A 14,025-nucleotide genomic window follows, 5' to 3' on the forward strand; every position below is an offset into this window, starting at 1 on the left:
GCTTAAAAATGGCACAATTGAAGTGGGTTGCAGCCAATGGAGCTCACCCATAGTGATGGTATCTAAACCAGACGGTACCCAACGGTTGTGTGTGGACTATCGAAAGGAGAATGCAGTTACAAGAATGGACTCTTATCCTATCCCACGTTTGGAGGATTGCATTGAGAAAGTGGGACAATCCGCTTTTATTTCCAAACTGGATTTACTGAAAGGTTACTGGCAAGTACCTTTATCTAAAAGGGCGAGGGAGATTTCAGCTTTTGTGACTCCAGATGATATATACCAGTTCAAAGTTATGCCATTTGGCATGGAAAGCGCCCCAGCAACATTTCAACGGTTAACTAATACAGTTGTTTCAGGATTACCCAATTTTGCGGTATACATCGACGATCTGGTAGTTTTCAGCCAGACATGGAAAGAACATTTAAAACATCTTATGGAGTTATTCGATCGACTTCAGGAGGCGGGTTTGGTGATAAACCGAGCCAAAAGTGAATTTGGAAAAGCCCAAGACACTTTCCTTGGCCATACAATCGGACAGGGTCGACTGGTCCCACAGGATGTGAAAACGAAAGTTATTGGGGAGTTTCCGATACCCTGGACACAACGGGAAATAATGTGATTTCTTGGTATGAGTGGATTTTACCAGAAATTTGTACCAAATTTTAGCAGTGTGGTCGCTACACTGACTGACTTGCTCAAGAAGCGTAACAAATTTCAGTGGACATAAGAACTAGGAGCAGGAGTAGGCCATCTGGCCCCTCGAGCCTGCTCCACCATTCAATGAGATCATGGCTGATCTTTTGTGGACTCAGCTCCACTTTCCGGCCCGAACACCATAACCCTTAATCCCTTTATTCTTCAAAAAACTATCTATCTTTATCTTAAAAACATTTAATGAAGGAGCCTCTACTGCTTCACTGGGCAAGGAATTCCAGAGATTCACAACCTTTTGGGTGAAGAAGTTCCTCCTAAACAGTCCTAAATCTACTTCCCCTTATTTTGAGGCGATGCCCCCTAGTTCTGCTTTCACCCGCCAGTGGAAACAACCTGCCCGCATCTATCCTATCTATTCCCTTCATAATCTTATATGTTTCTATAAGACACCACCCCTCATCCTTCTAAATTCCAACGAGTACAGTCCCAGTCTACTCAACCTCTCCTCGTAATCCAACCCCTTCAGCTCTGGGATTAACCTAGTGAATCTCCTCTGCACACCCTCCAGTGCCAGTACATCCTTTCTCAAGTAAGGAGACCAAAACTGAACACAATACTCCAGGTGTGGCCTCACTACACCTTATACAATTGCAGCAGAACCTCCCTAGTCTTAAACTCCATCCCTCTAGCAATGAAGGACAAAATTCCATTTGCCTTCTTAATCACCTGTTGCACCTGTAAACCAACTTTTTGAGACTCATGCACTAGCACACCCAGGTTTCTCTGCACAGCAGCATGTTTTAATATTTTATCATTTAAATAATAATCCCTTTTGGACAGCGGAGTGTCTACAGGCATTTGGACGGCCTGAAGGCTGTGTTAACCACGTCTCCTGTGTTAGTCATCCCAAATTATACCAAACCCTACAAAGTGGCTGTTGATGCGAGCGATGTGAGCGTAGGTGCAGTGCTTCTACAAGACGACGACGAAGGGCTAGAGCGGCCTGTTGGTTATTTTTCAAATAATTTGAATTCTCACCAGAAAAAGTATTTGACGATTGAGAAGGACACTTTGAGTTTGGTGCTGGCTTTGCAACATTTCCACATTTATGTGACCAGCAATCCATCTGACACCATTATATATACTCATCATAACAATGCAAGGCTGTGTCACTGGAGTTTATTGTTACAGCCATTTCATTTAAAAATAGTACATGTTGCAGGACGGGAAACTGTGATAGCCGATGCTTTGTCACGAATGTGATCAATTGAGAAGGTTGTCGGTTGGAGGAAGAACGACGAAGAAAAATTGACTATATTATTATACCCGTTTAAGTGTGTTGTTTTCTTTGAATGTAAATGTATATTTACTGTATGCATTTCTTAGTGGATCGTGCAAAAGTGAAAAATGAAACCATCTTGAAGCTGATGGGGTTTTTTTTTTGGGGGGGGGTGTCATGTGAGAGTACCTTTAAGACATGGATGTTTAAGCAATGCACCTTTAAGAAAACAGTGATGTCAGAGAGTGGGTGGGGTTGAGCTCAGGTCAGCCATTTTGAAGTTTCAGTTTGAAAAGGGCTCGGGTGTGTGTCTGTGTTTGCAGTGAGCTGGATTTGCTGTGGTCTCTGCCATGAAAGACTATCTCTGGATCATTTGGGTGATTTAAACTCAATAGTAAAGCCTTTAACCTGATGTGATTCTGTTTAAAGGTGTTAAGTCTCTTGGAAGTTTGAAGGAACATTTTGAGGAATTATTTACTGTTGTAATATTTTCGGAGTTATCTTTGAAGTAAGGGGTGTTAAGAGATCCAATGTTTATTTAAGACATTAAGTTGAGTTCATGGAATAAACATTGTTTTGTGTTTAAAAACCCACGTGTCCATAATTGTAATCCCACACCTAGGGAACAAGCCATGTGCTAGGAAAAGCAACAAATACATTCAAGGGGGAAGTTGGTTGAACTCCATGATACATTTTGGGGTTCTGAAAACGCCTCGCCCATAACAATGTGGAAGTCTAATTGAGAACTGTTTCCTCCTGGGCTGAAAGGGAATCCAATGGGCTCAATAATCAATGTCGATTGTCCCTCAATTTGAGGATCATGTCTACCCAAGGCCATGAGTTTCTGCCATGAGCCTTCGTGTGACTGAACAGGTCAATTGTTAGCCCGCAGATCTTTGAGCACATGGAGCAGAATGACCCACAAGGTAGTGGGATCCAGTGTGCAGGGTTTGCTTCTTTTATTTCCTCCTTTGCTGTCACTCTGCCTGATCACTAAGATGTCACACTCAAACTGTAAATCAGCTTGATGGACAAGCGTTCGCCATTTTGAACAACTGGTAGCAAACTCTTCTCAATCCTTAATGTCAATGCTATCACACTTCAAGGGAAAGTTCAGAGTGTCTTTTGAAACATTTTTTTTGTTATCCCTGGAACATTGGCCATTGAGAGTTGAAAAAAACGAGACCTAGCAAAGGAGACACTTTTTTGCCATCTTGTCACTGTGTTCAAGTCCATCAAAGTTGATTTTGCAGGAGTTTTGCTTGTGGCACTTGCTTCAAGGACACTAGCATTTTCCAATGTACTCCTATTGAATTCAGAGGTTACGAGGGAGGCACTGCTGATGGAATTCCTCTATGTCACTAACATACAGAAGTGTGGTGATAACAACTGCTGTGTACACGTGGACTTTCGTTGACTCACGTGTTCTTTGTTGTCAAAAACCTGCTGCAATAGTTTGTAGAAGACAGCTGGCATAGGTGATCTGGTGTTGGACCTTGTCTCCAGGGTCACGTTTTGAGAGAGGTGGCTGCCAATTTATGTGAAGTATTCAACATATTCCAGAGTCTCTCCTCCAACATCTCTGGGTGGCAGAATGTTTGGCTGACCAGGTATAGGTTGATGTACACGTTTTGTTTTGGCACATTCAGGAACAGGCTGAGTTTCGAGTGTGCAGAACTGAAGAGATTGAGAGTGGTTTGCAAATCTGGTGCAGAGGGAGCAACGTCATTGCAGTCATCTACAAACTGTAGATCAGAGATGTCTATGGTGGTCAGTTTATTTTCTCCACCAATCCCCTCAACCCGCCTCCGCAAACTGCTGGCAGCCGCCCATGCTCCATATGACACAGTCCAATGTGCATCCCACAGGCTCCCGCATGCGCAGGCGCAAACCACCAAATAAACTCACCAACACACACCCTCTTAAACTGACCAATCAAACGGAATATTAAAGATTACCCTGGTCAGAAATACCCCAAATCTCTTTTTTCATTCCTCCCAAATGTGAAATAATCTGTCCCATGCACTCTTTCCCCCTTAGGTGGTCAGCCTTGGCTCATGCCAGCACTTTCACTTCTGAGTCAGAAGATTATGGCTTTAAATCCCACTCCAAAGATTAGATTTAGATTTGTCACATGTACCGAGGTACAGTGAAAAGTATTGTTCCGTATACAGTCCAGGCAGATCGTACCATACATGAAGAACATAGGACATACAGGAAATACACAACGTAATACATAGGTGTCAGGTGAAGCATATGGGGGCGATTCTCCGAGCCCCTCGCCGGGCCGGCGAATCGCCGCAACCGCGCCACGACGCCGATGCGCGATTCTCTGAGGTGCGGAGAATCGGTGCCATTTGCGCCGGCACGTTTGGCGCAGCGCCGGCCATAGGCCGCTGAAATCGGCGGGGCCGCCGATTCTCCGGCCCGGACGGGCCGAGCGGCCGCGCAGATACGACAGAGTTCTGCCAGCGCTGTTCACCCCTGGTCACTGCTGGCGGGAACCCTGCATGAAGGGTCGGGGGGCCGGGCTGTGGGGCAGGGAAAAGCGATCCTTCACCGGGGAGGCCTCCGATGGGGTCTGGCCCGCGATCGGGGCCCACCGATCGGCGGGTCAGCCTCTCCCCTTCCCCCCCCTCCGGGCCTACTTTGTTGCGCGGCCGGCCCCTGAACATCAACGCCATGTTGAGTTGGGGTCGGCGCGCTGAAGAAGTCCCCCGCGCATGGGCAGGTTGGCGTGGCACCCATTTGGCGCCGGGAAGCGAGGCTGGAGCGGCGTAATCCGCTCCAGCGCCATGCTGGCCCCACGTGGGGTACAGAATCGGTCGTACCCAAGCCCGTTTCGCGCCGTCGTTAAACGCAACGGCGTTCACGATGGCACGAACACTTGGTCTCCATTTTGGTGAATCTTAGTGCGTGTTCTCAGACTTCTGTTTCGTCTTCCTCTGATGGAAGTGGTTGGAAGAGAAAATAAGCCAGGTGGGAGGAGCCTTTGATTATGCTGCCCGCTTGCTCAAGGCAGCAGGAAGTGTAGAAAGAATCAATGGATGGGAGGCAGTTTCACCTGATGGACTGGGCCGTGTTCGCAATTCTCTATAGTTTTTAACGGTCTTGGGCCGAGGGGTTGCCACACCAGGCTGTGATGCATCCCGTCTATCGCCCCCTGGACCGAGGCATGCCGGTAATGGCGGTGAATCCCGCTGCTTGGGCATCCTGGTGGGCTCGGTCCACATGTAAATGGATGCAAGCACAAAAGCAAATTACTGTGGATGCTGGAATCTGAAACCAAAGAGAAAATGCTGGAAAATCTCAGCAGGTCTGGCAGCATCTGTAGGGAGAGAAAGAGCCAATGTTTCGAGTCCAGGTGACCCTTTGTCAAGCTGGCTTTAACCCCGCGCGGCAAGCAACGCAGTATCGCCATTTTCAGGGTGCCGGAGCATCCCGATTTGGCGTCAAACCAGCACCTACCCCGATTCTGGCGTCGGAGGCTATTTTCTGCCCAATCGCATTTCGCGATTTTGGCGACGGCAAGCGGAGAATCCCGCCCAAGAAATATGGCATGTCCACATTGTCCCGTACCAATTTTTAGAGATTTACCATAGAAAGCATCCTATCTGGCTACATCACAGCCTGGTTATGGCAACTGCTCGGCCCAAGACCGTAAGAAACTTCAGGGAGTTGTGAACACCACCCAGTCCTTCACACGAACCCTCCCATCCATTGATTCTGTCTACACGTCCCACCGCCTTGGGAAAGCGGCAGCATAATCACCCAGCTTATTCACTCTTTCAACATCTTCCATCGGGCAGGAGAAACAAAAGTCTGAGAACACGCACTAACAGATTCAAAAACAGCGTCTTCCCCGCTGTTACCCTCTTATGGATTGATTTGTCTCTTCACACATCTTCTCTACTGAGTAGTACTGCACTCCTGTGTGCTTCCCCGATGTCTGTGTCTATGTATTTACATTGTATATTTATGTTTGCCCTCTTTTTTTTCAATGTATGGAAGGATCTGTCTGAACTGTAGGCAGAATAACACCTTTCACTGCACCCCAGTACGCGTGACTAAATACAAACCCAATCCAAAGGAAAATGATTGTAGTGGTTGGAGGTCAATCATCTCAGTTCCAGGACATCACTGCAGGAGTTCCTCAGGGTAGTGTCCTCGGCCCAACCATCTTCAGCTGCTTCTTCAATTACCTGTCTTCCATCATAAAGTCAGAAGTGGGGATGTTTGCAGATGACTGCACAATGTTCAGCACCATTCGTGACTCCTCAGATAATGAAGCAGTCCATGTCCAAATGCAGCAAGACCTGGACAATATTCAGGGCTGCCAAGTGGCAAGTTACTTTCGTGCCACACAAGGGCTACCTCCGACAAGAGAGTATCGAACCATCGCCCCACGACATTCAATGGCATTACCATCGCTAAATCCCCTACAATCAACATCCTAGGGTTACCATTGATCAGAAACTGAACTGGACTAGCCACATTAATATTGTGGCTGCCAGGGCAGGTCAGAGGCTAGGAATCCAACCGCAAGTAACTCACCTCCTGACCCCCCCCCCTTCCCAAAAGCCTGTCGACCACCTACAAGGCACAAGTCAGGAGTGTAAAGGAATACCCTACACTTGCCTGTATAAGTGCAGCTCCAACAAGGCTTAAGAAGCTCAACACCATCCAGGACAAAGCAGCCGGCTTGTCCCTCCCCCCACACCCACACAAACATTCAAACCCTCACAAACTAACAGTGTCAGCCGTACGTACCATTTCCAAGATGCACTGCAGGAACTCACCAAGGGTCCTTCGACAGCACCTTCCAAACCCACGGCCACTGGAGAGCAGCAGATACCTGGGAACCCCACCACCTGGAGGTTCCCCTCCAAGTCACTCACCACCCTGACTTGGAAATACATCCTTCACTGTGGCTGGGGCAACATCCTGGAACTCCCTCCCTAACAGTATCCACACCTCAAGGACTGCAGGGGTTCAAGAAGTCAACTTGAATAACCCTTCTGAAGGGCAACTAGAGATGGGCAGTATATGCTGGCCTAACCAGCGACACTCAAACCCCGCAAAATGTATTTTTAAAAAGCCTCCTCCTCCAGGGAGTTGTTTAATTGTCCACCACCATTCACAGCTGAATGTGGCAGGATTACAGTGCTTACATCTGATCTGTTGATTGTGGAATTGCTTAGCTCTGTCTATCACTTGCTGCTTGTGCTGTGCTAGCATTATGTTTCTTCAATCTACACCTTGACTAACATCAGCATCCATGATTAACTTCAATTTTCTCGTGTCTTTGGATGAAAGATATTTATGGATCTGCCTAATTTGGTTTGATTGTGTCCGTTAAAGTTTGCAAGTTAGACTTCTGCAGGGGTGTTGAAGGGTGATAGTGATAGCGTGCACTGAATTTTATTAAAGAACACTGAGGCATAATCAGGAAATAAGCGGACTTTTGTCAGAATGCAGGGAATCCCTTTTCAATATCAAAAAAGAGAGATTATGAGCAATGATACAAAAAAAAGGTTTGGATAGTTCTGATGATACACAAGCTATTTTAAACCCAAAAATGTTTAATTAAATTCAATCTCAGAGCTTCTGATTATTTTTCATCAGACTTGCTTCAGATGAATTACTGATTTTTGAACCTTCCTTTATCATAATCCTTTGATCATCTTAAAAGACATAATTTAGCCCTTTAACCCAATGTCTGGATAGCCGTGTGCCAAGACAAGCAGAGGCCTGACAAAAATCACTGTCTCCTATCACCTTGTTCAATGTTTGCACTGAATACTTGGTTTCCCCCTATTTATGCAACTTCCGGGTACGTTGAAGTAAGCGGAGATAGGCAGTGAAACTATATCTATTGACAGGTAGGTCAACAACCAGTGGACACAGACTTAAGATAATTGACAAAAGTACTAGTAGAGATGAGAATTTTCTTATACAGCAAGTTACTGCAATTCACTGCCAAGTAGAGCAATGGATATCAAAACTTTTACAATGGAATTGGGTAGATACTTGATGAGGGAACATTTTCAGGGCTAAGTGGGGGAAAAAAGCATGTGAGTGAAACCGATTGGCTAAGTGGTTCTTTCAAGGGGCCATCACTGGCATTGATGAGTTATATGACCTGCTCCTGTACTATAACACAAAGAGTGGTAGCAGTTTAGAATTATCTTCTGAAAACAGCAATCAACGCTAGATCAATTATAAACTTTAAATAAGATTGATAGATTTTTGTTATCCAAATGTGTCAAGGGCTATGAATCAATGGCATATAGATGGAGGTATGTGATGGATCAGCATTGATTTCATTGCGTGGTCAGAACTCATCTCAGGACCAAATAAGATAGCAGAACTACAAACAATCTGATTGAATCTCAGACAGTTACCAGGAAGAGGATGGATTCAGTGTCAATGGACAGCCTATTCTAATTTGCCCTTTTTACATTTTTAGTACAGATCCTAAACTAATTTCCTTTTGTGCTGATTCACTAACCACTAAATCTACAAATCTATACATAATATTGAACATCATAACAGCAGTCACAGAAGTTGCACCACAGGTTAGCACGGTTATAAAAAAAGCAAAACAAGCATCAAGCTTTATTTCTCGAAGGATGGGATTTACAGTGAATGGTAGAACCTTCAAGCGTATTGACAGTCAGAGAGATCTAGGTGTACAGGTCCACAGGTCACTGAAAGGGGCAACACAGGTGGAGAATGTAGTCAAGAAGGCATACGGCATGCTTCCCTTCATTGGCCGGGGCATTGAGTATAAGAATTGGCAAGTCATGTTGCAGCTGTATAGAACCTTAGTTAGGCCACACTTGTTCAATTCTGGTCGCCACACTACCAGAAGGATGTGGAGGCTTTAGAGAGGGTGCAGAAGAGATTTACCAGGATGTTGCCTGGTATGGAGGGCATTAGCTATGAGGAGCGGTTGAATAAACTCGGTTTGTTCTCACTGGAACGACGGAGGTTGAGGGGTGACCTGATAGAGGTCTACAAAATTATGAGGGGCACAGGCAGAGTGGATAGTCAGAGGCTTTTTCACAGGGTAGAGGGGTCAATTACTAGGGGGCATAGGTTTAAGGTGCAAGGGGCAAGGTTTAGAGGAGATGTACGAGGCAAGTTTTTTTACACAGAGGGTAGTGGGTGCCTGGAACTCGCTGTCGGAGGTGGTGGTGGAAACAGGGACGATAGTGACATTTAAGGGGCATCTTGACAAATACATGAATAGGATGGGAATCGAGGGATACGGACCCAGGAAGTACAGAAGATTTTAGTTTAGACGGGCAGCATGGTTGGCACAGGCTGGAGGGCCGAAGAGCCTGTTCCTGTGCTGTACTTTTCTTTGTTCTTTGAAAAGTGGAGAAGTTATGCTAAACCTTGCCTGGTTAGATCACACAGTACTGCATGCAGCTCTGATCGCCATAATATAAGAAGGATGTAGGGACACAGCAAAGAAGATTTACAAGGATGAAACCAGAAAGGAGTAGATATGCATACGAGGAAAGATTGACAGGTTTGGGTCTCTTTTCTGTTGAAAAAGCTGAGGGATGACCTAACAGATACCATCAGAGATAATGTAGAGATAACGAACAATAAAATGTGTTCACAGTATATGGGCTTTGCTGGCTAGGCCTGCATTTATTGTCCATCCCGAAATGCCCTCAAGGACGTGGTAGTGGCCAACCTTCTTGAGCCATCTAGGTGTAGGTACACCCACAATGATGTTAGGGAGGAAGTTCCAGGATTTTGACTCAGCGACAGTGATATATTTCCAAGTCAGGGTGGTGTGTGGCTGGGAGAGGAACTTACAGATGATGGTGTTCCCAGGTATCTGCTGCCGTCATCTTTCAAGGTGGTAGAGGTTGCTGATTTGGAAGATTCTGTCAAAGGAGCCTTGGTGAGTTTGGGGAAGAGCATAACTACAGGCCATCAATAAAAGATTGCCACCAAGAAATGCACTGGAAAATTCAGAAGCATCTTTACCTAAAGAGTGATGGAAATGTGGAACTTGCTACCAGATGAAGTAGTGAAAGCAAATAATGTAGAGGCACTTAAGTGGAAGTTAGACAAGCATGTGAAGAAAAAGGGAACAGATAGCATTTTCAGATGAGAAACAATCAGGAGGCTCGAGAGGAGCATGAACACTGGCACGGACTCGTTGGGCCAAATGGCCTTTTTCTGTGCTGCATATCCTATGTAATCCTGTAAATGCTCACTCAATTGCAATTAAAGTTTTCTGCTTCAATTAATTTTGAGTCTCGTCAGAATGAAGTTCAGTTATCTGTGTCATCATAAGGCATAGGAGCAGAATTAGGCCACTCGGCCCATCGGGTCTGCTCCTCCATTCGTTCATGGCCGATATGTTTCTCATACCATTCTCCTGCCTTCTCCCCTTAACCCCTGATCCCCTTATTAATCAAGAACCTATCTATCTCTGCTTTAAAGACACTCGGTGATTTGGCCTCCACAATCTTCTTAATTAATGTTGCACCTTCTCTGTCTCTCAAATGTTAAAATAGAGTTATCCATTTGCTGAGTATTTTGGAAATGGTGAGAGATTGGCAAGTGTCGGCAGAAAGCGGGTAATTATAGGCCGGTAAGCTTAACTTCGGTTGTAGGGAAAATGCTGGAATCTATCATTAAGGAGGAAATAGCGGGGCATCTGGAGGGAAATTGTCCCATTGGGCAGACACAGCATGGGTTCACAAAGGGTAGGTTGTGTCTAACTAATTTGGTAGAATTTTTTGAGGACGTTACCAGTGCAGTAGATAACGGGGAGCCAATGGATGTGGTATATCTGGATTTCCAGAAAGCTTTTGACAAGGTGCCACACAAAAGGTTGCTGCATAAACTAAAGATGCATGGCATTGAGGGTAAAGTGGTAGCATGGGTAGAGGATTGGTTAACTAACAGAAAGCAGAGAGTGGGGATAAATGGGTGTTTCTCTGGTTGGCAACCTGTAACTAGTGGGGTCCCTCAAGGATCAGTGTTGGGCCCACAGTTGTTCACAATTTACATAGACGATTTGGAGTTGGGGACCAAGTGCAATGTGTCAAAGTTTGCAGATGACACTAAGATGAGTGGTAAAGCAAAAAGTGCAGAGGATACCGGAAGTCTGCAGAAGGATTTGGATAAGTTAGGTGAAAGGGCTAGGGTCTGGCAGATGGAATTCAATGTTGCCAAGTGTGAGGCTATCCATTTTGGGAGGAATAACAGCAGAATGGATTATTATTTAAACGGTAAGATGTTAAAACATGCTGCTGTGCAGAGGGACCTGGGTGTGCTGGTGCACGAGTCGCAAAAAGTTGGTGTGCAGGTGCAACAGGTGATGAAGAAGGCTAATCGAGTTTTGTCTTTCATTGCTAGAGGGATGGAGTTCACGACTAGGGAGGTTATGCTGCAATTGTATAGGATGTTGGTGATGTTGGTGAGGCCGCATCTGGAGTATTGTGTTCAGTTTTGGTCTCCTTACCTGAGAAAGGACATATTGGCACTGGAGGGAGTGCAGAGGAGATTCACTAGGTTGATCCCAGAGTTGAGGGGATTAGGTTATGACGAGAGGTTAAGTAGACTGGGACTGTACTCATTGGAGTTTAGAAGGATGTGGGGGGATCTTATTGAAACATATAAAATTATGAAGGGAATAGATAGGATAGATGCGGGCAGGTTGTTTCCACTGGTCGGGGAAAGCAGAACTAGGGGGCATAGCCTCAAAATAAGGGGAAGTAGATTTAGGACGGAGTGTAGGAGGAACTTCTTCACCCAAAGGGTTGCGAATCTCTGGAATTCCTTGCCCAGTGAAGCAGTTCAGGCTCCTTCTTTAAACGTTTTTAAGAAAAAGATAGATACCTTTCTAAAGAATAAAGGGATTCGGGGATATGGTGTACGGGCCGGAGAGTGGAGCTGAGTCCACAAAGATCAGCCATGATCTCATTAAATGGCGGAGCAGGCTCGAGGGGCCAGATGGCCTACTCCTGTTCCTAGTTCTTATGCTGGTGTCCAAAGGGACCTTGGTATCCTTGTTCACAACTGACTGAAAGCTAATTCAGATGCAGCAAGCAATTCCAAGAAAGACAAATGAGACCACAGAATACAATCATTGAACAGTTACTGCAGAGGCGGTGGCTATTTGACCCATTAAGTCCATGCCAGCTCTCTGCAAAAGCAACTCAGCTCATTTTACTTCCATTCCTTTTCCCTATAGCCTTGCAATTTTTTTCTATTTGGGTGCTTATCCAATTCTCTTTTCAACATCATGATTGAGTCTGCCGTCACCACGTTCTTGGGCAGCTCAATCCAGATCCTATCCACTCACTGTAAACAAAAGTTTTACGAGTTACCTTTGGTTCTTTTGCCAGTGTCTTCTGGTTCTTGACTCTTCCACCAATTGAAACAATTTCTATCTATTCTGTCTAAACCCCTCATGATTTTAGAACATCTCTATCAATCTCCCCTCAGCCTTCTCTTCTCTAAGGAGAACAACACCAGCTTCGCCAATCTATCCACATAACTGAAGTTACCCTCTTGCCTGGAATCATTTTCATGTAAATATTTTCAGCACACCCTCCAAAGCCTTTGCATACTTCCTTAAAAGCTGTGCTCTGAATTACATACAATAAGGGCAAACCAGTGATTCAAAGATTCATCAGAACTTCACTGTTTTTATTCTCTTGATAAAAGCCTGCGATCTGGTATGCCTTTTCAACAACTTTTACACCTGCTCATTCACCTATAACGATTTGCCCCTGGTCTCAGCTTCTGCACCCTCTTGAGTATTGTATCTCTTATTTTCCATAGCCTCTCCTCATTCATCTCATCAAGTTATATCACTTAACACTACTCTACATTAAATTTCATCTGCTGTGTGTCTGCCCATTCTGTCAACCTGTACATGTCCTCCTGCAGTCAACCGGTATCCACGTCACAGTTCACAATATTTGCAAGTTATGTCATCTACAAATATTTAAATTGTACACCCGGGTCCAAGTCTAATGGGAAACCCCATTATAGATCATCTTCTAGTCCGAGAAACAAATGTTCACCACAATTCTCCATGCTGCCACTGTCCCTTTTAGTCTATGATCTTCAACTTTGCTGGCAAGTCTATTATGTGACACTTCAGCAAATGCCTTTTGGAAGTCTACAGGTCGCTTCAACTGCATTACCTTCATCGACCGTCTGTTACCTCATCAAAAGCTCAATCAAATTGGTTAAACACAAATTATCTTTCCCCAATTCATGCTGGCTTTTATTTTCATTCTTTTTTTTAAAAATCAACTTTGCTACTTAACCATTTGGTGACCATGGAAGTTTCAAACTGCAGAACAATAAGGGAACAAGAAACTGATAAATTAACTCAAGGAGTTGAATGCATAACTATTTAAACTGTACGGAGGTACAGTTTAAAAGGTGGCATTCCTTATATAGCCGGCCATATTCTCAACAGGCCAGTTCATCTTAAAAGGCAGTCTCCGATCATATTATCCGGCAGTATAGGATTTAGTTTATTGCTATTCATACCATCAGATCCTCTTGTTACAGGGTGTTGGGTAGGGGAAGGAGGACCAGGTGAAAGGAAGTACTGCTCCACAAAGGAAGAGAAAGGTCATAGAGGGTACTCGACCCAGACTGCTACCAGGTACTTCCCTGTCAATGGTTCGGATATAATGACAAAGTCTAGTAGAAATCAGACGTCTATATCCTGCAACTAGTAAGTGGTTTGCAGTGCAGGGAAGCTAAAGAAGGAACAAATTATTTCAAAATCAATTACCGTGAAATTGGCACAAAATAAATGACATTTATTTTGTACTCACCAAAAAATTTTCATCCTGGAAGGCATAGTGCAACGTGGTAATCCACTGGCTGTCTCCATTTACCAACACATCCCTCTCCTCTCGAAAGCAGGCAGTCTGTATTAAAAAACACCATTTTAATTTACACAAAATTAGATAAGATTAAGAATAGTAGAACATGCAAAGTCTGAGAAATGTTTAAATTTGCTAAAACTTTCATTATTGCTTTTAAGAAACAGGACAAATCCAACCTAGCCAATTATCAGTCTA

At 44.7% G+C, this 14,025-nt stretch overlaps 1 protein-coding gene across 9 annotated transcripts in view; it reads right to left on the reverse strand.

Annotated features, from left to right (window-relative positions):
• LOC140411160 (serine/threonine-protein kinase MRCK alpha-like) overlaps positions 1 to 14,025 on the reverse strand; it is a 900,765-nt gene that overhangs the window by 532,837 nt on the left and 353,903 nt on the right. For all 9 annotated transcript variants that reach the window (XM_072500231.1, XM_072500235.1, XM_072500230.1 and 6 more), the window contains exon 4: positions 13,777 to 13,872. In XM_072500231.1, coding sequence (XP_072356332.1) covers positions 13,777 to 13,872 — 96 coding nt within the window. The remainder of the gene's footprint in view (positions 1 to 13,776; positions 13,873 to 14,025) is intronic.

The sequence above is a fragment of the Scyliorhinus torazame genome, chromosome 4 (genome assembly GCF_047496885.1).
Source record: "Scyliorhinus torazame isolate Kashiwa2021f chromosome 4, sScyTor2.1, whole genome shotgun sequence".
NCBI classification, from domain to species: domain Eukaryota; kingdom Metazoa; phylum Chordata; class Chondrichthyes; order Carcharhiniformes; family Scyliorhinidae; genus Scyliorhinus; species Scyliorhinus torazame.